The 26,302-nt window shown below is 50.2% G+C and overlaps 1 protein-coding gene across 1 annotated transcript; it reads right to left on the bottom strand.

The window, feature by feature from the left end:
- Positions 1–15,895: 15,895 nt before the first annotated feature.
- On the bottom strand, positions 15,896–21,576 carry ACTG1 (actin gamma 1). The gene is made up of 6 exons (XM_073606863.1): positions 21,420–21,576; positions 18,681–18,807; positions 18,275–18,514; positions 17,523–17,961; positions 17,218–17,399; positions 15,896–16,901 (listed from the first exon to the last, which is right to left on the bottom strand). Exons 2-6 carry the CDS (start codon positions 18,801–18,803, stop codon positions 16,758–16,760), a joined length of 1,128 nt encoding a protein of 375 aa, XP_073462964.1. The 5' UTR covers positions 18,804–18,807; positions 21,420–21,576; the 3' UTR covers positions 15,896–16,757.
- Positions 21,577–26,302: the final 4,726 nt, after the last annotated feature.

The following is a 26,302-nucleotide window of genomic DNA, read 5'->3' as shown; positions in this document are numbered from 1 at the left end:
TATGAGGGTGGGGGGGGGGGGCTTCCTTTGTTGTGTAGATCTTATGAGGCATGGAGAGCATCGTCCTTACAAAAGTGACGGGCAGGTGGGACCGCACCATCGCATGTGAAAGTGCGCAAACAACGCGCTCCGCGTGCTACATGACATTATAAGCGGAGTGACAATTACTGGAATCGCATTGTTACATTTTATATTAATAATAATAATAATAATAATAAGTATCTCATCATCACTTCCACCCGGTTAGGGTTTTTTTTCTTTCAGCAAACATGCAACAAAAACTGTCTGAGCATTACAGCCAGGCAAAGGGCATTTTCAGAGCATTGCCAGGCGCCGTATTTTACACTTCTTGTGGGGCGGTAATGCACAGAATGTCGCATGTTAATGTGCGTTGTGTTAGGGCAGCCCATTGAAAATAAGGAAACGCCAAAATCCTCTAAAATGCAAACACGCCGCAACATTTGTGACGCAACGCGTGATAAAAATCAGACTCGCCGCAACATTTGTGACGCAACGCGTGATAAAAATCGGACGTGACGCAACACGTGATAGAAATTGGACTCGCCGCAAAATTTGTGACGCAACGCATGATAAAAATTGGACTCGCCGCAACATTTGTGATAAAACACATGATAAAAATAAGGACTAGCCGCAAAATTTGTGACGCAACACGTGATAAAAATTGGACTCGCCGCAACATTTGTGACGCAACACGTGGTAAAAATCGGACATCCTGCAACATTAGTGATACAACACACAATAAAAATCGGACCCGCCGCAACATTTGTGACGCAGCGCGTGATAAAAATCAGACTCGCCGCAACATTTGTGACGCAACGCGTGATAAAAATCGGACGTGACGCAACACGTGATAAAAATTGGACTCGTCGCAAAATTTGTGATAAAACACATGATAAAAATAAGGACTAGCCCCAAAATTTGTGACGCAACACGTGATAAAAATCGGACTCGCCGCAACATTTCTGACACAACACGTGATAAAAATTGGACGTGCCGCAACATTTGTGATGCAACGCACCCCAAAAAAAAAATTGCTGCAACATTTGTGACACAACGCACTAAAAAAAAAAAAAAACGAACAAAAAAGAAACTAACTGTTGCAACATTTGTGACACAATGCACAATAAAAATTGCAGCAACATTTGTGAGACAACGTACCCAAAAAAAAAAATTGCCACATTTGTGACGCAACGCACGATAAAAATTTAGACACGACGCAACATTTGTGACACAATGCACAAAAAACACAGAACGTTGGAACATTTATGGCACAGCACATGATAAGAATCAGACGCACCGCAATATTTGTGACGTAACGTATGAAAAAAGTCGCCGCAACGTGCAATGCCTTAGTCCAGTGATGGCGAACCTTGGCACTCCAGATGTTTTTGAACTACATTTCCCATGACGCTCAAGTACACTGCAGAGTGCATGAGCATCATGGGAAATGTAGTTCAAAAACATCTGGAGTGCCAAGGTTCACCATCACTGCCTTAGTCCATTCAAAATGATGCAGCATGTAAAGATATAAATACCCCCCTTAATGAAAATATCCTGATATCAGGAGACATACAGGGGGGCTGTCATTTCCGGCTTCCTGAAAATGCGATTTGCCTGGCCGCTCTGCTGACCCTCCGGGCTCAAAATCAGACTCGCTGTAACATTTGTGACACAAAAAAACGCACTGAAAAATAATTAAAAAATTGCCACATTTGTAACGGAACGCGCGATAAATATCAGACATACTGCAACATTTGTGGCACAACGCACCGGAAAAAAAAAAAAAAAAGAAAAAAAAAGAAATTGCCGTGACATTTGTGACGCAGCATAGGATAAACATCGGTCACGCCGCAACATTTGTGACAGAACGCATGATAAAAATCAGACGCATCACAACATTGGACACAACGCGCCAAAAAAAAAAATGGTGCAACATTTGTGACGCAACGCATCAAAAAATAAATGAAAAAATTGCCGCGACATTTATTGGACAGCACACGATAAGAATCAGACGCGCCGCAATATTTGTGACGTAACGTATGAAATAAAAATCACGGCCATGCCTTAGTCCGTTCAGAATGATGCAGCATGTAAAGATGTAAAGATCCTGATATCAGGAGACATACAGGGAGGGGGGCTGTCATTTCCGACTTCCTGAAAATGCGATTTGCCTGGCCGCTCTGCTCACTTCTCCAGGTTCGCGGCTCTCTCGACTCTCCAGGACACAAATCTGAAGATCAGGAAAGTCAGAGACAAGTGGCTCTGGTTTATATCATTGACCATTGAAGCCGGGGGGGGGGGGGGGGGGGGGGGATCGGCATGACAGCCAGGCGGCTGGTAGTTTTTCGGAAGGAGAGCTCAGCGCCGGCGTCCTCCATGATGAAGAATACAGGAGCCGCCATTGGCGACCCTCTGAAAAGTGCAGGTGATTGGCTGTCATCCAGGCACACGGCATTTCCAGAAGAAGAGTTCAGCCAGTAGGCAGGCAGAATATTTTTTTTTTTTTCCTCCTCGCTCCGCCATAAGAAGCCGAACGTCTGTAGAGCGCGCCGCGTCCGCGCAACCGGAAGCCGATCGCCACGGTAGAAAGTATTATGTTCCTAGATTGTAAGCTCTTGGGATCAGGGCTCACTGATCCCTCCTGTATTGATTTGTATTGTACTGTCTGCCCTCATGTTGTAAAGCGCTGAGCAAACTGTCGGCACTATATAAATCCTGTATAATAATAATAATAATAATAATAATAATAATGTCTGCGGCCTGGTGGGGGGGGGGGGGTAGGGGGGGGCTCCCGGCTCACATTTACCCCCCCTGACCTGAATAAAGCGAAGGGATCGTGGCCAGGAACGGGTTAAGTGACCCGAGGTCTGGCGGTGAGCCTGGGGCGCCCTCTGCTGGTCACTTAGGGGTATCACACCGCTCCGTCCCATCCCAAGGAAGAGATTTCTGCAATGACAGCGCTAATGTGACGGGGGAGGGGAGGGGGGGTTGACAATCCATTCCCCCGACTCAGGTCACCGGTGACCCCCAACTACCCCTCACCGGGGTCACACCGTCCAATCCCGCCCCGCGTCACCCCCAACTTGCATCTCCCTTTATTGTTCTAATTACCATGGACCGGCATCAGATCAATAGTCCGCGCATGCGCAGTCCTGTGTCCGTGTGACCCCCCGCCGGGTGTTTATTCCCTCACAGAGATCACAGGACCCCCCCCCCCCCCCCCCCCCGACAATGCCTTCATCTGATCTCCTCTCCACAAGGACGGCCCCATCCCTGTCCAGGCATCATCCGGGGTCACCATCTACGTCCCGGACTGAGATGTCAGAGATGATACAATCATGTAAATCCTGGTTCCTGCGCAGTTTTTGGCGGTGTTCACGAATGTCTGACACAGATCAGCCCCCTGCTGCAACCTCTCACCTTGTGACCTAATGCAAAGTTACAATGTACAGTCTGATCACTGGGGGAGGGGAGACTGTAACTTTGTAGAAGGAGGGGGAAGCATTGCCTCAGTCTCCCCTCCCCCCAGTGATCAGACTGTACATTGTAACTTTGTAGAAGGAGGGGGAAGCATTGCCTCAGTCTCCCCTCCCCCAGTGATCAGACTGTACATTGTAACTTTGTAGTAGGAGGAAGAGGCATTTCCTCAGTCTCCCCTCCACCAGTGATCAGACTGTACATTGTAACTTTGTAGAAGGAGGGGGAAGCATTTCCTCAGTCTCCCCTCCCCCAGTGATCAGACTGTACATTGTAACCTTGTAGAAGGAGGAGGAAGCATTTCCTCAGTCTCCCCTCCCCCAGTGATCAGACTGTACATTGTAACTTTGTAGAAAGGGAAGGAGAAGATATTTTCTCAATGTACAGTCTGATCACTGGGGGAGGGGAGACTGAGGAAATGCCTTCTCCTGCCTGCAGCAGACTGATGGACCTAGGGGAAGTTGGGGTGAAGCTGCATGAGGGGGGGGGGGTCAGTGTTTTAATGATAAAAGGCGGAGCTTGTCTGAACAATGACCTTGTTGCTGTATACGGTGACGTTACAGGAATCTCTGTTGATCCCGCCAGTCTCCTGGTAACTTCCTGTGCACTGAGCTGGCATCTCAAACAAAGTTATCAGTGAGTGTCGTCCCCCCAGGACAGGAAGTGTGTTACTGGCGGGATCACCAGGTGATAATAAAGGAAAAAGTATAAAAAAAAAGAAAACAAATGCAGCCGCCACATCTAAGGAAGCGTGAAGTGCAATATATGATATTCTGGTGAGGCCGCATGTATGTGTAACGTCAGTGTGAAGGGGTTCAAGGATAAGTTCACCTTAAAAAAAAAAAAAAAAAAATGCACATATTTTGCAGGTAAAAAAAAAAAGTGCATTTCTTTTTTTCGGAGCCGGGATCAGCAGGTGGAGGGTGTGATCTCAGGCTCTCTGCTTGTACATCGTCACACAATAACAGGAAAAATCAACAGCGGAAGTTCATCGAGAACTACAAGCCGACACCCGCAGAGACCGACGGTTCTTGTAGTTCATTTATTCACAGAACTCTGTGGGGCTCCTCTCATTTACAATTGTTAAAGGGGGTGCGGAGAGAAGAAAACAGGCAGATGCTGAACATGTTACACCCCAATAATGGTGTAACATGTAACCTGTTCACAAAGGTGTACTTATCTCATAGCTCCCAACTGTCCCTGATTTCGAGGGACTGTCCCTGATTTGGAGCAATGTCCCTCTGTCCCTCATTCCTCCTCATTTGCCCCTCATTTTGGTCTGATCCATATAGATGTATAAAAAAATGTACTTTTTATCATTCAAAAAGTGTTTCCCAGCTCTAAACCTTTCATCTGATTTCTAAATTGCTACATTTGTAAATCCAAAAGCCAATATAAAGGAATAGTAGTGGTATAAAAAAAAAAACACTTGTGGGTTTAACCAATCTTGTTATTTTGTTGCACAATTCTCCTTTAAGGGGGCGTGGCAAGGGGTGTGTCCTATGCCTGCCTACTTTTGCCGATAGGTGTCCCTCATTCCCATCTCAAAAAGTTGGGAGGTGTGTTATCTTGTAGAGAATAAACCCCTCCCCCTCCAGGTGATCTCTGTACATTGCAGGGATTGTAACAAACTTTGTAGCAGATTCTTACCTTTTGTTACTCTGGAAAAATAGCTGTTTGTTTCTCTGTGTCCATGTGCAGAGTGACTGTGAATGGGAGGGGCTTTATCATTATCAATCAGCTGCTGCACCTGCAGGGCTCTAATGAGGAAAGTGGCAGAGTCTGCATCCCTTTAGATGTGATTTCCTATTGGGAGTATCTCACCAAAAATGACATTTATGTTGCAGGGGATGCCCAAAATCTGACTTGTATCTTAGTGCAGACTTCTGGGGAAATCAGTGAGCCAATCACACAAGCAGGAAATGACATTTCTTGGGGGGGGGGGGGGGGAGTTCTGTATACCATCTGTGTACAGAGCGCCTCCTGGTGGCCATATTGTATTTCGGGGGGGGGGGGTGTTCTGTATACTATCTGTGTACAGAGCGCCTCCTGGTGGCCATATTGTATTTCTGGGGGGCATTCTGTATACTATCTGTGTATAGAGCGCCTCCCGGTGGTCATATTGCATTTTACAAAAAATGACAGCGGCTGCAGATTGAAAAAGAAAATGGAATTTCTAATAACATTCAATCACAATATGATTTGTGTCGCAATTTTATAAACTAGACTTTTTTTTTTTTACTTTTTTTTCCCCACAAAAGTGGAGTTCCCCTTTAAAGGAATTGCGTATTTTTAAAAAAAGCTAAATGGTATTCTTAATTATTTTTATTGGCACCCCCCCCCCTTCCCCCATGGTGGTTCCCAGCTACCCCACCCCCTTTTTTACCCAAAAAATTAAGAATTTTATTAATTAAAAATTAAGTTTTGAAAACAAATCACAAGATATAAACCCCAAAGACTTCAATGGGGTTCAGGCGCTGTGGGCGGGGCCCAATCGGCTCATTACAGGAGAGGACATGTCTGGTAATGATGACGTTCGGCTTTCAGTCGCCACATTAGGATTATTTTTTGTGCGTTCGTATCTGGCGATATTGTGACAGATCGAACCCTCCGGGGACTCCGCCCTCGCAGTAACAATTGCTCAGTCACATTATTCCTAATCATATAATGGCTGATTGTTCTGAGGATCGATCGACTCCTCCCACTACAGGCGTGAAGGCGATATTCTAGTTGTAGGCGGAGTCTGGCAGATTCCTAAATCTTTATGCTCCCAACAGTGAGATCTCCGTTCCCATAATTCCCGGCTCCTCCGATGACACCTCCTGTAATGGCGGCGTGACCTTTCTCATGGTGACACCAGCGGACCATGTCTGGGTTTAATCCGACCAATCGTAGGGACCCCTTGTGATGACAACACAGGAGCCTGATTGGAAGACAGGAACCAATAGCATGCCAAAGCCAACGCTACCTGTTACTGCCCATGTAATGAATATATGTGGTGGCAAATGGGCGGACCTAAACGCCCACACGCATGTGGTGCCCAATGTTTCTGTGCTGAGAGCATGCAAAGACAACTTTCCTCTCCACTAATGATTGCTAGCCGCTGGCACCAGCTCCCTGATCATGTGACCACTGGGACAGCCAATCACAGTGGTCACATGATCACCGATTTCCCTTGCCCCTCTGGGTGTACAGACCCGAATAAAGGGACTCCAGTCCTGGGCGGGAAGGAGTTCATCTGCTTTTTCTCGCATTAGCATGTTAATGCAGGTCTCCATTTCTATGACCTTATTTTACACCCAATGATGTCATCACCGGGTCTCTGTGCTTCTCTATGCAGTGCAGGCAGATCATGGCTGGTGGGATGGGGAGTCAGCTGTACATAGCTTCCTGAAAACATCACAGCACTCCTCTATAGAGCCCACAGTCCTGATGTAAGCAGTGGGAGGAGTTATGCAAATATCAAAATGCCTTGATGGGTGGGTGTTAGTCTGAAGGAGTGGGCGTTCCTAAGCATAGGTAACGCCCACATGTGATGCTGAGCCTCCATGATTGACAGAACTGAAACCCAATGAATGAAAGCAGGGCCGGAACAAGGGGTGGGCAGGGACAATCAGACAAATACCAGCAGTGGGAGGAGTTATGCAATTATAAAAATTCCTTGATGAGTGGGCGTTCCTAGGTAGGCTGTATTTGCATAGGTAACGCCCACATCTGATATTGAGCCTCCATGATTGACAGAACTGAAATCCAATGAGAGAAAGGGGCGGGGCCAGGGACACTCAGGCAAATACAAGCAGATGGGAGGAGCTATGCAATTCTCACAAATCCTTGATTGGTGGGTATTAGTCTGGAGGAGTGGGGTGTTCCTAGGCAGGTTATATTTGCATAGATAACGCCCACATGTGATGAGCCTCCATGATTGAAAGAACTGAAATCCAATGAATGAAAGGGGCAGGGCCAGGGACAGAAATGAGGCGGGGCTCTAGCTGACTTGCTGCAGCTTCTAATGCACATTGTGAGAAGCTCGCAGTGTGCGGTGAGATCAGAGGAAGCCATTCCAGTCCAGGAAGAGGAGCCGGTACACCTGTGCAAGACTGAAGGGGGGGGGGGGGTTGGAGGTTTGGATTTAAAGGGCCGGCATGCCTGTGCAAGACTGAAGTGGGGGGGGGGCTGGCGTTTGGCTTTAATAAGCCGGCACCCGCGGGGGGGTTTGGGGGGGGGGGCCACCACGCACGGCTGGAAGGCTTCAGAAATAGACTGGAAGGAATGCTAGAAATGTCCCGCGGAGATTTAATTTGGAAGTGTGATGTGTGGCGGGGACGGATAAGCCTCCTCAGCTCCCCCCGGTGGCGGGGGGGGTGAAGGAGGAGCGCCTGGCGGCTGGCATTGTATGAAGTGCCGAGCGAGTACAAACATGTTTTTTGCTGAGGTAACGATCCTGGAAGGGGGGGGGGGGGGATTTAATGCCAAGGCTGCAGTTCCATGATGGAGGAAAGGGGGGAGGAGGAGGATGGGGGGGGGGGCACACAGGGACATCTGCCATCCGCAGGACCTGGTAACATGGATGCTTTGTCTGGAGACAAAGGCCTCCCAGGGAACGGCGTGCTGACTCATCAGGGGGGCGCTCAGGCAGACGCTAAAAGACAAAAGCCGGCGTGTGGGTTGGCATTAACCCCGCGTGTGCCGCCGCAGCTGGTCGCACCAACCACTTCAACTCATAAAGGGCGACTCCGCCAACCACTTTCACATTTAGATTGGGGGGGGGGGGGGGGGCAAAAATCTGAATCAGCAAAGGTGTTCACCCCCCCCCCCCCCCATGCCCACCCTTCTCTTATATTACATCCTGAACCAGAAATCTCATATATTGCCAATCATTAGATGCGGCGGCTGCATTCGTTTTCTTTTTTTTTCAGCGTTTTTTCCTCCTCTGTTTTCACCCGGTGATCTGGCCAGTAACGCACCTCCTGTATTAGAATGCCCCCCCGCTTTGGAAGAATGAGCACAGGGGGCACAGCATTGTCATTCTGGGGGAGGGGAGTGTTAGATGGACTAGCAGATTTAGATACACTAACACGTTGAAGCCGAACTCTAGATCGCACTTTATAATCTGTAAGGCCGGCCAAACACGGTGCAAATTTCTTTCCTGTAACCACAGGTTGCAGGAAAGAAATTTGCATGATTCCCCCATCAACACAGACAGTGCTGACAGGGGGATCCCTCCTGCTGAGCCATTGTCTGCTCCCAGCGGGGGGGGGGGGGGGGGGGGGGGGGGGGGAGAGACTAGCAATAATAATAAGAGAATCCAGCAGGCTGGTTGTACCCAAGTCCTTCGATCAAACTGGGTACATTCAGCCTGTCCGTTAACCTCTTGCTTACTGGGCACTTAAACCCCCTTCCTGCCCAGGACAATTTTCAGCTTTCAGCGCTGTCACACTTTGAATGACAATTACTCAGTCGTGCAACACTGTACCCATATGACATTTTTATCATTTTTTTTTCACACAAATAGAGATTTCTTTTGGTGCTATTTAATCACCACTGGGGGGGTTTATTTTTTGCTAAACAAAAAAAGACCGAAAATTTTGAAAAAAAAAACAAAAAAAAACAGGCTTTCATAGTTTGTTATACAATTTTGCAAACAGGTAGTTTTTCTCCTTCATTGATGTGCGCTGATAGGCTGCAATGATGAGGCAGCACTGGTGGGCACTAATCAGGGGGCACGGATGAGGGGGCACCGATCAGGGGGCACCGATCAGGGGGCCCGGATGAGGCGGAACCGATCAGCAGGCACAGGTGAGGCGGAACCGATCAGCAGGCACAGGTGAGGCGGAACCGATCACGGGGGGCACGGATGAGGCGGGGGCCGATCAGGGGCCACGGATGAGGCGGAGCCAAACAGGGGGCACGGATGAGGCGGAGCCGATCAGGGGGCACGGATGAGGCGGAGCCGATCAGGGGGCACGGATGAGGCGGAGCCGATCAGGGGGCACGGATGAGGCGGAGCCGATCAGGGGGCACGGATGAGGCGGAGCCGATCAGGGGGCACGGATGAGGCGGAGCCGATCAGGGGGCACGGATGAGGCGGAGCCGATCAGGGGCACGGATGAGGCGGAGCCGATCAGGGGGCACGGATGAGGCGGAGCCGATCAGGGGGCACGGATGAGGCGGAGCCGATCAGGGGGCACGGATGAGGCGGAGCCGATCAGGGGGCACGGATGAGGCGGAGCCGATCAGGGGGCACGGATGAGGCGGAGCCGATCAGGGGGCACGGATGAGGCGGAGCCGATCAGGGGGCACGGATGAGGCGGAGCCGATCAGGGGGCACGGATGAGGCGGAGCCGATCAGGGGGCACGGATGGAGTGGCACTGATCAGGGGGCACAGATGAGGCTGCACTGGTGGGCATGGAGTATGCGGGACCGATGTCCGTTTTTGTCGTGAAGAGGAAAAAAGCCGATTACCAGCTTGTTTACATCACGTGGGATCAACCCCTTACTCCGATCTGTGATCGGTCGAGTCTCATGGACTCGCTGATCACAGAGCGCGCCCCACAGGGCAGGCAATTTAGGCCCGCGCTGTAGCCGTCTTTCGGTGAATGGTTCAAATTTCAGCCAGTTCCCTCTGAACCATGTATGACCGGGCCTTACAGTAACAATTTTGTTGCTTTTGGAATAAAGGTTTTACATAAATAAATGAAAAGCTGATCATTATAAGCACCCCTGTCAGTGGTAAATGGTTTATCTCATCCCTCCACCAGCTATGTCTGCAGGACAGCTTGTTCTTTTGAAAAGCAGACTTACAGGCAGGATCGCCAGGTGAAAATAGAAGAAAGCAAGCCTAAGAAAGAAAACGAATGCAGCCGTCACATCTAAAAATTCGTAATCTGCAACGTGGGAAATGTTGGCTTTGGGGTTTAATTCAGCGCAGCAGTAATGTGATCTCCTGTAGCCGTAGTAGTGGTGGGGGTGCAGATGGAGGATACGGCCCCCAGAGATAGAACTACCCCCCCCCACCCCCACCCTGTTCCGAGTCTCCGCCTTCACCGTCCCCAGAGGGGAAGCAGATGTCTCTCATTTCCTGTGTGTGGCAGGATTGGGACAATCAGATACAATATAAGAGGAGATGAAGAAGAAACTTTGTAACAAACTGAAGCTGGAGGAGGATGTAACAAATGTGACCAACTTCCTGGATTATCGCTTGAAGATCGCAGAACGGAGGAAACACCCTACAATCACAACATGGAGCCCAGTACACACTGTTAGAAAATCAGACAATCGTTCAAATTTCTCCACGTCCACAAGAGTGCCTAAAATTAGAGGTGCACCGAAATGAAAATTGTGGTACCGAAACCAAAAATTCAGGATGCACTTGGCCGAAACTGACAGTTTTCATAAATATATATATTTATCAATAATTTTTTTTTTTTTACTTTTGAATTAATATCAAGAATTGAAATATGAATTTATTGTCGGACATTATTGGCACGTTTTGAAGCGGTGGTAAAAATCCTGCTTGCTGCATTTTTGGTGAGTAATTGGTCAGTTAAAATAAAAAATGCACCTCCCCCATTGAAATACATTGAAAACGCAGCAAGAATGCATTAAAAAAAAATGCACCTGTGTTGTGTTTTTGATGCATTTCTTGAGTCACATGACCTATGAAAAACACACCATAAGCAGGATAATATCGCGGCAGATCGTGGTAAAATTGCGGGCGTTTTTGGCAGCCATTATCGGCACCGATTTGGCACAAAGCTCAATACCTTACTTTCGGCTGCCGAAATTTTGGTGCATCATTACCCAAAGCCTGGTACACACCACTTTTTTTTTTTTCGTTCAACCCGCTGCCGACATCTCAGGTGGGGGCCGCTGTACTAATAATCTGATGTTAGTGCAGCGATCTCCACTGCTGTTCTATTGTGTTCTGACAGAGGGACTTTATGGAGAAATGGAAATCTCTCCTCTGGCCTCCCATGCAGCCAATCAGACAGAAATCGGTCTAATCGGCTGCTTTCCTGCCCGCTAAACAAAGTGGTGGAACCGGAAGTGATGACATACACGGGGCTCCCGGTTTCTGGGGTCACAGAGAGGGAGGAACGTCGTCAGTTCCCCCCTCTCGGTTCTAGGCAGACATCACTGCCGGTTGCTCCCAGGCTCTGCGATCGGACGGTTGAGCCCGGGAAAGGCAGTGGCGGCAGGAGGGGCTAATGTCTTCCTGCTTCTCCTCCCGGCCAATCAGGAAGTGGGTCTTAAAGTGGAGTTCCACTCCTAAAATTATTTTTGCATTAATCAGCTGCATTAAAAACGATAAATAACATTTGGAAAAAAAAAAAATTTTTTTACTCACCTCTTAATTCCTGTTGCTAGGGGGTCCCTCGTAATCTGCCTCCTTACTCACCTCGGCTCCTGACGTCACTTCCCTCGGCGCCTCAGCTCGCTATTGCTCCTGGAAAATGTGTGTCGTCATTTCCCAGGAGTCAGTAGGAAACGCTGAGGGCTTCGGTGCCATCACAACGGGACGGGCACTTCCGACGCCGATGCCCGTTGTGATGGCAACTGGATTAGTTGAAGGTGTCCTGTAGAATAATGCCCGCCCGGTATTACACGTGCGCAGTACTGAGCCGCCGAACATTGGATTCCACTGTTCGGCGGCTCCATACTACGCAAGCGCTGCGCAGCACAGGGTGGGCATTATTTGACAGGGGGCATTTCTCGTCAGAACACAAAATGACACAATGCGCATGCAAGGAACGGGCACCGTATCCCGGAACAGGATGCTTGTGGGCTTCACATGCCCACAAGCAAAATGAAAATGGCCAGGAGAGAATATAAGATATGGTACAATGGGAAATAGGCAATCGAGCGGCGATCGATCCCTAAAACGGGAGTGATATAAATAAGAGTTTAAAAAAAAAAAATTATATTCATCCAAAAAAAATAATTTTTAGACAGTTGGAACTCCGCTTTAAGACCAGAATGGCCAGTAGATGCAGTGGGAAAGCCGTAGAATAGCAGCTCCAAACAGAAGGCAAAACCCGGGAAATGCAGCAGCGGGAGGAGGGGGGTGTGTTGGGACCCCCCTTCTGCAGAAGCGATTCGAGGTTAAGCCGCTGCCGAGGAGAAGCAACTCAAAAGAAGCCGCCCATAACCTGGGTGGGGGAAAGAAGTGCAGGATGATCGACCGATCGCCGCCCCCCTCCCAAAAAAAAAAAAAAAAATTGAGCACCAGCCACCACTGATGGTGGGATCCCCTTCCACCACCTGCATAAGTGATCGAGGAGCCATTCAGCCACTCGAATCATTTCTACTACAAACAGAATCACTGGCTGAAAATGTTCATACAGAAGGTGCCACCCCAGTATACCCATTACAACCCGAGGACATTCTCCGGGCAGCAAGTGGTTAAAGAAAGGGCCAAATTACGGTCCTTCAGAGGGGCCAGACTGTGCCCAGTGGGAGTATACAATGCCCGATCTTTGGTATGAGGGGGAGAATTATTGTAGTTGCTGTCAGCGAGAGGGAGGTGTGCCCCATTGTTGGTGTTAGGAACACTACCTCAAGGGCCACAACTGACCCCAGAGCCAAAGTTTGGAGACCCCTGCGATAGAGGGATAGGCTTTGTTCATGCCTGAGGGTTTTGTTCCACTTTAAGAAGCCAGCACATATGTTCTTGGAAAATGGAATTCAGTGATCATTATTGTTCACCCCCAATGAGAAAAAGCTCCATCACTTCATGGACAGATGACCAAGGCAACTGGGGCAGGAAGTGAGGATCCTCTGTCATTGCCTCCTAGTTTGACTGCCAGCATTGGAGGAAGTGATGGGTTACAATGTTTCAGAATGATATTAGTGAAAGGTAACATTTTCCAGAGCTGCCCCCATCTGTGGAGTTCAGGAGGTGACATTACCAGCTGGCTACACGGAAGAGGTTGGGAGAAGACACCAAGTGATGAAAGATGAGTCAGGATGATCTTCTGGTCCACACAATGTTTTGGAAAGGGGTATGAGATGATAGAATCCCAGACTTACATCTGTATCACCTCACCCAGTCCTACCCTCCAACATTTTCACCCCAGAAGAAACCTTAAAATTCTTTCATGGGTCAGGGTAGCCCTCCTAAAAATTGGGGAGAATGTTCCTTCCAGACAATAAGGCTGCCACCTACTGCTGGCTCTACCAGGGGGCATTGGATTTTAACTATGCCGTCTGAATGAGGTCAACCAACCACAGATCATGGAACCCCAGGGCTGAGTATTCAGTCAGGCCCCCAAACCCATGGGGCAGAGGAAGTTATAGCGTTCCCAAAATATGTCCAAGATCAGATATCCAGAGGCAGAGATGGAGAAGGAGACATGCATGTTCTATGTACATCCGATTGAGAAGTTTGAAAAATTACAGAGGATACAGAAGACCAATGGCAGCTTAAAAGTACAACTATAGGCAAATCTTCAGTTTTGGATTGAATGGAGATGGGCGAGACCCCTGCTCCCACCAGGTTTTAATTGCTGTCTGTCCCCATTAGGGAGATTCCCCCTTTTGTCCTTGTTACCATTGATTTAAGAAAATTACAAATTTTGGGTTGTCCCCAGAAATGTTCTGTGAGCCAGGGGTCCCCAAGGTACTTAATTTGCAGGACTTTCCTCTCACTTCCCATTTGGCTATAGGACAGGAAGTGAAGGCAAACCTCCCAATGGGACACAGATAGTGGAAATAAGCCTTACAGGCTTTATACCCTCCCATACTCCACCCAAAAAAAGAAAACAAGTTTTGCCTATAGTTCTACTTCAATTGTTCAGTGTCTTCTAAAAGAATAGACTGAAGTTTGACCCCCGTGTGGAGTTACCCACCTTGTATATGAAGGTGGCTCGGAGACACCAGGATAAGGATATTTTCAGCTGTGAGAACCAGTGTTGAGATCCTATTGGCTGGAGACCTTCAAGGGTCCTTCTCCTGGTTTGAGCTCTGCTAAGCCTCATGAGGAATCCATGTACAAACCGTGACCTCAGATGCGATGTCTCCTCCATTAGATTCAACCAGAACTTTGACTTCATGCACCCCAGCACTTTTACAAGGCTTCCTTTAAGAACCACCAATCACTGCACGAAACAGTAGTTCACACTGCAACTTGAGTTCAGTGACATGACAAGTCACTCCCCATTAATGGCAGTGGAACCATCACTCAAAACTCAGAAAAAGGTTGCTTTACTTTTTGGTGTAACTTCAACATGACTTGCATTGACCTCTGTTAAAGTTGTATGCAAGCCGTGATGAAGACATGCAGGGATCTCAGATTCAAAGTCGCAGATGGGTGAACAAGGTCTCAGGACAGTTACCCCCCTTTAACCAGAGTCAGCTTATTCAAGTTGCCCCCTTGTGCTTAAAGAGAAGCTGTAGAACCAGATCTGCGAAGGTCAAGTAACCCAACTCTTGCAAGATTACCCTGCACTATGGTATATTTAGAGCAGGGATCCTCAAACTACGGCCCACCAGCTGTTGCAGAACTACACAACCCATGAGGCATTGTGAAACTGACATTTACAGACATGACTAGGTATGATGGGAATTGTAGTTCCTGAACAAAATGGAGGGCCATAGTGTGAAGACCGCCGATTTAGAGCTTCGGGCTACTCAGCATTGTCAGGATCTGAGTCAGCTGTCACATCCCCTACCATGTCAGAGAAAGGAGTTTCTTATCCATTCCCCACAGGTACTGGGTGAGGGTGCACCTTGAATAAGCAAGCCTTGGCACAGAAGTTGAATGTTTGGTCCAAAGACCCATGATGACCCCCTGTGCAAAGATCCCCTCAATGCCCACCTTCCCTGGTCCAAAGACCCATGATGACCCCCTGTGCAAAGATCCCCTCAATGCCCACCTTCCCTGGTCCAAAGACCCATGATGACCCCCTGTGCAAAGATCCCCTCAATGCCCACCTTCCCTGGTCCAAAGACCCATGATGATCCCCTGTGCAAAGATCCCCTCAATGCCCACCTTCCCTGGTCCAAAGACCCATGATGACCCCCTGTGCAAAGATCCCCTCAATGCCCACCTTCCCTGGTCCAAAGACCCATGATGACCCCCTGTGCAAAGATCCCCTCAATGCCCACCTTCCCTGGTCCAAAGACCCATGATGACCCCCTGTGCAAAGATCCCCTCAATGCCCACCTTCCCTGGTCCAAAGACCCATGATGATCCCCTGTGCAAAGATCCCCTCAATGCCCACCTTCCCTGGTCCAAAGACCCATGATGACCCCCTGTGCAAAGATCCCCTCAATGCCCACCTTCCCTGGTCCAAAGACCCATGATGACCCCTGTGCAAAGATCCACTCAATGCCCACCCTCCCTGTGGAAAGACCCCACCCCCTCAATATATGCAACACAGAACAGGCACACAGGTCTCTATTTACTGCAGCGCTTTATTTTCCTTACACAATGAAGTGTTTTCCGGGAGTTACAATTTTTCTCAACTTCAGGATGACTTACAAATTTTGGTTCTTCTACTGTCATGTGAGAACATTAAGGCAACATACAAAAAAAATTTACATAAATTAACTCGGATGTATAAATTTACAGGTGTAACTGCAATAAGTTGTAACTTCTTCAGACCCGTTCAATGATGGGAATACAAACTGGGCTAAGAGAAAAAAAACAAGAACCTGTTTCTAAGGCCTGGATGCCATTTCTTTTCAACTGTACTAGAAAAAAAAGTGGCAAAAAAACAGAAGTGATAAATTCCTTCATGAACTCCTACCAGCCTCAGACATGAAATTCTGGAATATTAAGCGCTAAAAATTGGTTATCTGGAAGCCTAAACCTCAGATACCCTGTACACATCTCCCACCTCGACTCCCCCAGGACCCCCCCAGGGAAGTGTCATTCACAATACTGTCGCAAATCGGCAGCCTTTCACAGAAATGCATTTCTTAGACGTTTATAGCTTAAAAAGGAGACACCCAAGACGGAATGCCAAGCGGAGTTTTGTATCGGAGGTGTGTACAGGGTATAATATGCTAGCACTGACACCACAGGAATAGTTTGATATTGGGAGAGACAGTTCCAAAGTCTTGCATTACAAAAAGAAAAAAGAATCCCAACAGGTGACTTTAGAGAGTGTCTCACATTCTGAGGGCAAGTTCGTTTGGATGTTGGCTCTATTCCAGTTTCACGAGGCTAGCATGAGGCGTACACATTTGCCGAAGCAAATATTTAACACTTTGAACAACTCATGCAGCAAATGCAACGCATCTGCTAGCAGTCCGTTTAAAAGCATTTGCGGTGGACGATGGATGGGCCGGATTCGTCGTATTCCTGCTTGCTGATCCACATCTGTTGGAAGGTGGAGAGGGAGGCCAAGATGGAGCCACCGATCCAGACGGAGTATTTGCGCTCAGGTGGTGCAATGATCTGAAGGAGAAGAAAAAAATATAAAGGGTTGGTTAGTCCCTGTGCCAAGAGCCAGCCCCTGCTTCCCCCATGGTAGAACCAAGACCCCCAACCCCACTTCCATGGCAGAAACCTCTACCAGTGAGACCTGCTTACCAATGACAGGACCAAGCCCCTCTAATGACACTAGTTCCCCATGACCCTACTTCCCCCTACAGCAGGATCCTCTTCCAGTGACAAGACCAGCTCCCCATGACAAGCACCTCTAATGTAGAGACCCAGCCCCATAGCCAGACCAAGATCCCCATGGCAGGAGCCAAATTCTGCAAACGCTTACCTTAATTTTCATTGTGCTAGGGGCCAGGGCGGTGATTTCCTTCTGCATTCTGTCAGCGATGCCAGGGTACATGGTGGTACCTCCAGACAGCACAGTGTTGGCATACAGGTCCTTACGGATATCTACGTCGCACTTCATGATTGAGTTGAATGTGGTTTCGTGAATGCCGCATGATTCCATACCTATAGGGCAAGAAGAGTAGGCACATTAGTGGTGGTGCATATACCTTGGCCATACCTCATCTGCTGAAGCTACAATCCATAAGTTAGTCAGTCAAAAAGTAGTCACATCATGCTGGTACCTACCCAAGAAGGATGGCTGGAAGAGGGCCTCTGGACACCTGAACCTCTCGTTTCCGATGGTGATGACTTGACCGTCGGGCAGCTCATAGCTCTTCTCCAGGGATGAGGAGGAGGCAGCGGTGGCCATCTCCTGCTCGAAGTCCAGGGCGACGTAGCAGAGCTTCTCCTTGATGTCACGCACGATTTCTCTTTCTGCTGTGGTGGTGAAGCTGTAGCCTCTCTCGGTCAGGATCTTCATGAGGTAGTCTGTCAAGTCACGGCCAGCCAAGTCCAGACGCAGGATGGCGTGGGGCAGGGCGTAACCTTCATAGATGGGCACTGTGTGGGTCACACCATCACCAGAGTCCATCACGATACCAGTGGTACGACCAGAGGCATACAGGGACAGCACAGCCTGGATGGCAACGTACATGGCGGGGGTGTTGAAAGTCTCAAACATGATCTGCGGGAGAGGAAAAGACATCACGTTACTAATAAGCAGCAGGCCAGAGCACCCCAAACCATGCTAACATGCCACATGCAGGTTAAAAAATAAAAAACCCAATGGTTAAAGTGTAGAAAAAGAACAGAACAAGCAGAAATAAAACCAGTGAAAACAGAAACCTGAGGCTTCAGGAGGGAAATGCCAGAAGAGGAACAGAGCCCTGGAAACATCGAAAGAAAAATGGAGTCTGAGAAATGAGGAATGAGCGATAAGAAGTCTCCCGTACAGAGGAAGATCTGAGTGCCAAGAGGTGGGGGAGGGGGGAACCAACCTGTGTCATCTTTTCTCTGTTGGCTTTGGGGTTCAGGGGGGCTTCTGTGAGAAGGACAGGGTGTTCTTCAGGGGCGACACGCAGCTCGTTGTAGAAGGTGTGATGCCAGATCTTCTCCATATCATCCCAGTTGGTTACAATGCCGTGTTCAATGGGGTACTTCAGGGTCAGGATACCTCTCTTGCTCTGGGCTTCATCACCTACGTAGCTGTCTTTCTGTCCCATACCAACCATGACACCCTGGAGGAGAGAGAAGGGAGAGGGAGGGGTTAGATAACAGAAGAGGGAAGGACATTACAGACATGGGGGGCAGCAATAGACAACAGGGAGATGAAGGCACAAATTGCAATATACAGGAAGATTGGGGACAAGGACAGAGGGGGGGAGAGCAGCCGTTCTTACACACCTGATGTCTGGGGCGTCCAACGATTGAGGGGAAGACAGCACGGGGAGCATCATCTCCAGCAAAGCCGGCTTTGCACATACCAGAGCCATTGTCAATGACGAGTGCTGCAATTTCTTCTTCCATTTTTCTGTAAAGAGATTAAAAATGGTTTATTAAATATAGATAGAGTAACAGAATTACTATAAAGCATTTCCTCCATAAAGTGAAACTACATGCATGTTTTACCCTATTGGCTGCCCACCTGCAGGCTGACCCCACCCTCACCATACCAGTGGCCCCCTTTGCATGCAGCCTCTGCTCAGTTGCCTATGGGCCGCCCACCTGCAGACTTGACCCCGCCCTCCAACAACCTCCCACCTGTCAGTACCATCCCACCTTACTAGTGGCCCCCTCTGCTCAGTTGCCTATTGGCTACCCACCTGCAGGCAGGCTCCGCCCTCCAGCAAGAGGCCCCATTGTATTGGCTACCCATCTGCCAGCACCACCCTCACAAGTTATTGGTGGCTCCTGTGCATGCAACTCCTGCTCAGTCACCTATTAACTGTCTGACCTCAACTCTTTAGCCGCCTACCCACCAACCTCTATTGCAGGGATTTGCAATTAGCACACCCTCCAGCTGTTGCAGAACTACAAGTCCCATGAGGCATTGCAAGACTGACAGCCACAAGGATGACACTTGTAGTTTTGCAGCAGCTGGGGGGGCCGCTAATTTCATATTCCTGCTCTATTGGATATACTTGCCAGCACCCTCCCACCCCCATTTAGGGAACCATGGGCATGCAACACCTGCTCAGTTGCCTATTGACCACCCACCTGCAGGCCCCACCCTCCACCTGCCAGCAAGCCACACCCAATTGGTGCCCCTATTGGCTGCCTCCCTCGTCACCTTATTGGTGCCCCCCTCAGGCATGCACATCCTGCTCAGTTGCCCACCTGCCAGCACTCATTTATCACACCTTACTGAACCAGCTTGTTGTATAAACACTTAAAGTAGGCGTGGCTATATAAAAAAAAACTGAGCCAATCAGGAATAAGCATGATGCAGGAAGTCGCTAAAAATGCAGTGGTTGCCCATAGCAACAGCCTGATCTGCATTACTCGGCTTCAACCTTCTGCCTCACGTTAAATTTTGCAATTCTCACAATAAAATAAAAAAAAACTTTTGCAGAACTACAAGTCCCAGCAATCCAAATCACAGCAACATTGTGCTGCACTAGCGGCCTGCTGGGACTGTTAGTTCCACTGCTGAGTCAGTCACTGGTTATAAAACATTGATTAGTCATTGTCAATTGATCATAAAGCAGATATAAAAGCAAAACCCCTGTGTATAGATCAGTATACAGCAGATATTATATTAGTACAGTATATAGCAGTTCATGCACAGTATACAGCTGACTCACCCCCCCCCCCCCCCCCACTTACTGCAGCGACCTCGCCCTGTTACTTGGCAGTCACCTTCCTCCGTCTAGAAAGTTCCGACCCCGCCCACCTCCCCATTTACATCATACCGGAAATTGTCACCACAGCCACGCCCACCGGTTTGAATTCCCCCCCCCTCCCACAGCTTCCCGGCCAATCAACGCATTTCATGTCCAAATATGGTAGCGACAGGTCTGCGGGACCGCGCCCATCTGGCCTGTGTGGGGGGCGTGCCCCGACCATCGAGAGGAAGGATCAGGCCGAGAGAGAAGGGCGTGCCGACCCGATGACGTCACCGGTGCAGAGCCCGCGCAGTGACAGCCGCCGCCCCGCCCTTCACAGGCCTCAGCGGACAAAAGCCGGGCGGGCCACGCCCACCTGTCACCTCACCCGTGACGTCACCTCACTGGCGCCATCTTCCCTCCACCGGCACCCGCCCTACAACAGGCGCCACCGAAACTACAACTGCCAGCGTGCACCGCTACCCACTGAATGAACACACATTTCAGAACGAAAGAGCTGGGGAGGACTACAAGTCCCAGCGAGCCTTTATACAGGCCGGAACCTTCAGTCACACCCACAAGCCTCCCCAAACGCTCAGAACTACAAGTCCCAGCATGCCTCGGGATATGCCAGACAAATCTCGCGATAACTAAAGCCAAGCAAGCCTGGCTAACACCAAATCTCGCGAGAATTCGTACCTGACCGGCTTCAGATACAAAGTCCCACGAGTACTAGAGCCGCACACCCAAAAACTACACCTCAGACACAAGTCCCGCGAGAACATGCTTTACCTCAATGACAAATCTCGCGAGAACTGCAACCCTCTCACCCACAGTATACCTTAAGGCACAAGGCTCGTGAAAACTTACAAAGCCAAGCTTTACTTCAATGACAAGTCTCGCGAGAACTCGTACCACCCGCTCTCACACTCCATTATCTCCCAGCCATAAAATATCCCGAGAACTACCAAGGGAAATTAGAACAGGCTCCTTACACGGCGCCTCGGCCAAGTCTCGCGAGAACTCCGGCACCCCTCAGCATTACCTTCAGTGACAAGTCTCGCGAGAACTCGCGCCAGTGGCGCCTCACACCCAAAATATCTCCAAAAAAAGAACTACAAGTGCCAGCAACACCTCAGGGGGAGGAATCCCGCGAGAACTCCGAGGCCCGGACTTTTTACCTCACGAGGACCACAAAAAACCCAGAAGAAAAAAAAACAAATCAAGTAATTCCAAGTGTCCCGCTAATGTCTTCCTGGGCCGCCCGCCGCCCCCCGGTAGGTGAGGAGAAGGTGGGGGGATGGGTTCTGATCTTTACCTGGTGGTGTGAGGGTGTTCCTGGTACGGGAGAAGTCGGTAGGTGAGATGCTGTCAAGTCCGCTGCCGCCGGCTGAATGAGACTTCTACAAGCGGCCGTTATGGTATTTAACGTCAGCGCCCGCCGGCCCCGCCCCCCAGCGCGCGGACAGAAGATCGCCAAATATGGGCAACTTTGAGATACCGGCCCTGCCATTGGCCGGCGGGGCGGGGAGAGGGCGGCGCCAGGAGGCAGACGGGGCACGCCCACCCTTCTACCCGGAACCCCTGAAGCTGCATGAGCGGAGAGAGGGGGAGGGGCGGAGCTGGGGTCCCAAGAGCTGACAATCTATACCGGGGGGTCCCAAGAGCTGACAATCTATACCGGGGGGGTCCCAGGAGCTGACACTCTATACCGGGGGGTCCCAAGAGCTGACAATCTATACCGGGGGGGTCCCAGGAGCTGACACTCTATACCGGGGGGTCCCAGGAGCTGACAATCTATACCGGGGGGTCCCAGGAGCTGACAATCTATACCGGGGGGGTCCCAGGAGCTGACAATCTATACCGGGGGGGTCCCAGGAGCTGACACTCTATACCGGGGGGTCCCAAGAGCTGACACTCTATACCGGGGGGGGTCCCAAGAGCTGACACTCTATACCGGGGGGGGTCCCAAGAGCTGACAATCTATACCGGGGGTCCCAGGAGCTGACAATCTATACCGGGGGGGTCCCAGGAGCTGACACTCTATACCGGGGGGTCCCAAGAGCTGACAATCTATACCGGGGGGTCCCAGGAGCTGACAATCTATACCGGGGGGGTCCCAGGAGCTGACAATCTATACCGGGGGGTCCCAGGAGCTGACAATCTATACCGGGGGGTCCCAGGAGCTGACACTCTATACCGGGGGGGTCTCAGGAGCTGACAATCTATACCGGGGGGGTCCCAGGAGCTGACACTCTATACCGGGGGGGTCCCAGGAGCTGACACTCTATACCGGGGGGTCCCAGGAGCTGACAATCTATACCGGGGGTCCCGAGAGCTGACACTCTATACCGGGGGGTCCCAGGAGCTGACAATCTATACCGGGGGGGTCCCAGGAGCTGACAATCTATACCGGGGGGTCCCAGGAGCTGACACTCTATACCGGGGGGGTCCCAGGAGCTGACACTCTATATGGGGGTCCCAGGAACTGACAATCTATACCGGGGGGGTCCCAGGAGCTGACACTCTATAACGGGGGTCCCAGGAGCTGACAATCTATACCGGGGGTCCCGGGAGCTGACACTCTATATGGGGGTCCCGGGAGCTGACACTCTATAACGGGGGTCCCAGGAGCTGACAATCTATACCGGGGGTCCCGGGAGCTGACACTCTATATGGGGGTCCCGGGAGCTGACACTCTATATGGGGGTCCCAGGAGCTGACAATCTATACCGGGGTCCCAGGAGCTGACAATCTATACCGGGGGTCCCAGGAGCTGACACTCTATACAGGAAGGGGCCCAAGAGCTGACAATCTATACCAGGGGGTCCCAGGAGCTGACAATCTATACAGGAAGGGGCCCAAGAGCTGACAATCTATACCAGGGGGTCCCAGGAGCTGACCATCTATACCGGAGGGGGCCCAAGAGCTGACAGTCTATACTGGGGGGTACAGGAGCTGACAATCTACACAGGTAGGCGGGGATAGCTGAGGGCCCAAAAGCTGACAATCTACACAAGGGGAGGGGCAGAGCTGGGGGCCCAAGAGCTTACAGTCTACACAGGGGGCCCAGGAGCTGACAATCTATACAGGGGCCCAGGAGCTGACAATCTATAGAGGGGCCCAGGAGCTGACAATCTATACAGGGGCCCAGGAGCTGACAATCTATAGAGGGGCCCAGGAGCTGACAATCTATAGAAGGGCCCAGGAGCTGACAATCTATACAGGGGCCCAGGAGCTGACAATCTATACAGGGGCCCAGGAGCTGACAATCTACACGGGGACAACTCTGTAAAAGGAGAAGCTTCTTGTTGCCCCTGGCAACTGTGGTCCTTCACTCATAACAAGGCCGGAGTGTCAGACTGGTTGCCAAGGACAACGGCAGATGTTTACTGTTTGGGTCACGCCCCCAGCTCTTCATAGGCCGCAGTGTGACGATGCATGTCACTCGTTGTTCATGGCAACTCAGATTACTTTTTTTTTTTTTTTTTTTTTGTTAAATTCTTTTTATTGAATAGTTTCAGTTTTGTATAGAAAAGAAAACGACACAACATTCCTGAGACGCCTTTCAATCAATCATAAAGTGTGATGTATAATACGGGTGGAGGAGCTGTGGGGGGGGGGGGGGCGTGTAGCACCCGAGGGGCGCACGCTGGACTGTGATCGGGGCCCTCGGTGGACCGGCACGTGTCCCAGATCTGTGCGCTGCAGTAAGGGGAACAAGACGCAGGTTTGTTGGCCGCGGTTTACACTTTACTGCAAAGCTGTGACTCCGCCCTACAAGAAAAGGGTCCGTTCTTCACCTTTTACCAACACAGGTAAGTGGCCCCCCCCGGAGGAAAAACCGAAACTGCGCAGCTCTGAATAAAGTTGGATAATGCCCTTCCTCTGGGTGTCTCGAAAAACTCCCAAGAGGTGGCATTACCCCCCTCCTTCCCTGTTGCTAGGGGCGTTGCTAAGACGCTCCCAGCACTTACTACTCATGACAGGAGCTCTGGATCTCTCAGAGCTGTTGCGTCAGGGGAGAGAAAACTCATGTGAGGGGGGAGAATCGGAGGAAGAGCGCTCTCCTGTGAAGGTGGAGATGAGTTGTAACAAGACAGGACAGGGTGATCCCATCTCTGGGAGTTTTTCGGCCAGGCTTCAGAAGGGTCAGAGCTCCACAGTTTGATTTTATGTACAGACCCCTCCCCCCCCCCCCCCTTTACCTGCATAGGCAGCTTCTTCCTAAAAGTGAACTGTGCCTTTAAGGCCTCATTCAGCTAGGCATTCAGAGGCGGGTGATTATCTGCGACCAGAAACGCAGATACCCGCCTGCATTGCAGAGCCCCATCGCATGGGCTCTTGCCTGCAAACCCCAGTGGCACCAGCCATTGATCTGTCTGTGGCTGTCCACAGGCACTGCGATTCTGGGGATCGCATCTCCCGCCGTCTGTGTGAGCGGGCCTCTGCAGCACCGGGGTCCTCGGGTTCCAGCCCCAGGCAGGGCACTATCTACATGGAGTTTGCATGCTCTCCCTGTGCTTGTGTGCGCGTCCTTCCACCCTCCATAGACACGCTGGCAGGGTAAAGGTTTCCGTTCACGCACGTGCGACTTTGGACACAGAAAAGTCACATAGATCAGAATGGGTGCTATTGAGATTAGCAGGGTGCGACTTGTCATGCGACTTTAGACATTAAGAGCCCATTCACACAGGGTCGCCTCCCGTTCTGTGCTATGGAACCGTTCTAAGGGGAGCGACGCAAGTCGCTCCGACTTAGAAAAAGGTTCCTGTACGACTTCGGGGGCGACTTGCATAGACTTCTATACAGAAGTCGTTTTGCAAGTCGCCCGGGCAGTCGTTTGCAGGTCGCCTCGCTGAGGCGACCTGCAAGTCGTGTTGCCCCTGTGTGAATGGGGTCTTAAAGTTACATAGATCAGAACGGGTGCTATTGAATTTAGTAGGCTGTGGCTTGTCATGCGACTTTGGACACATAAAGTCACACAGATGGGAATGGGTGCTATTGAAATCAGCAGGCTGCGACTTTTCAAGTGACTTTGGACACATAAAGTCACATCGATCAGAATGGGTGCTATTGAATTTAGCAGGCTGCGACTTGTCATGCGACTTTGGACACATAAAGTTGCGTGACAAGTCGCATCCTGCTGATCTCAATAGCGCCCGTTCTGATCTATGCGACTTAAAGTCACATCGACCGTGAAAAGTTTCCTGCACCTCCATTGATGCGACTTCAATGCCAGAGAGCGCAAAGTTGCGTCAAAGTCGCACAAGTGTGAACGGAGCCTTCCTGTGTAAGGTGGCGCTCGTAGGATATTGTACTGAGCGCGCTCAAGAGGGCAGCCAATCATAGCGGTCATGTGATTGCCAGTCCTTCCTGTCCTCCTCGTTTCCACCATTGCTGCGTTTATGTGGCTATAACACAGTACAGCGAGCTGCATGCTTATCGCATGTAAAACGTAGCCCGGATATACAGGAACGCATGTGAATGCAACTCAGTAAAAAGAAATGATAATGCCTAAAAAAATGCTCCGCAAACGCATGACAAATGCGCGGAAGTGCGCAGGCGGAGCCGCACGCTGGAGGCGGAGAGTGCGGCGAGACGCACGCAGGTCGCTCTGATCATCAAAGTGACTTTAAATAAGTCAATGCCAAGAACTCAGACGTGTGATCCTCGGACTTGTGACATTGTTGGGATCCTCCGCCGGATGCGCCGTCCTCGGAGCCGGGGTTAGCGGCCGCGTCCTTGGACGTTATTCTACAAAGCTGGCAACTATGTAACAGAAGGCGTGTCCTCCCGTATTGTATAGTGAGGGGACAAGGAAGTGACTTCTCTGCTTCCTCATAACTCTGCAGAGTACAGCATCCTATTCATGGGGGAGGGGTACACATAGAATGATACTTTGTATACTATGGGGGGAGGGTACACATAGAATGATACTTTGTATACTATGGGGGGGGGGAGGGTACACATAGAATGATACTTTGTATACTATGGGGGAGGGTACACATAGAATGATACTTTGTATACTATGGGGGAGGGGTACACATAGAATGATACTTTGTATACTATGGGGGGGGGGGGAGGGTACACATAGAATGATACTTTGTATACTATCGGGGGAGGGTACACATAGAATGATACTTTGTATACTATGGGGGGGGGAGGGTACACATAGAATGATACTTTGTATACTATGGG

The sequence above is a fragment of the Aquarana catesbeiana genome, linkage group LG12, assembly GCF_042186555.1.
Source record: "Aquarana catesbeiana isolate 2022-GZ linkage group LG12, ASM4218655v1, whole genome shotgun sequence".
In the NCBI taxonomy this organism is placed as follows: domain Eukaryota; kingdom Metazoa; phylum Chordata; class Amphibia; order Anura; family Ranidae; genus Aquarana; species Aquarana catesbeiana.
Note: the sequence above shows the minus strand (reverse complement) of the source record. Positions and strands in the feature narration are given on the sequence as shown.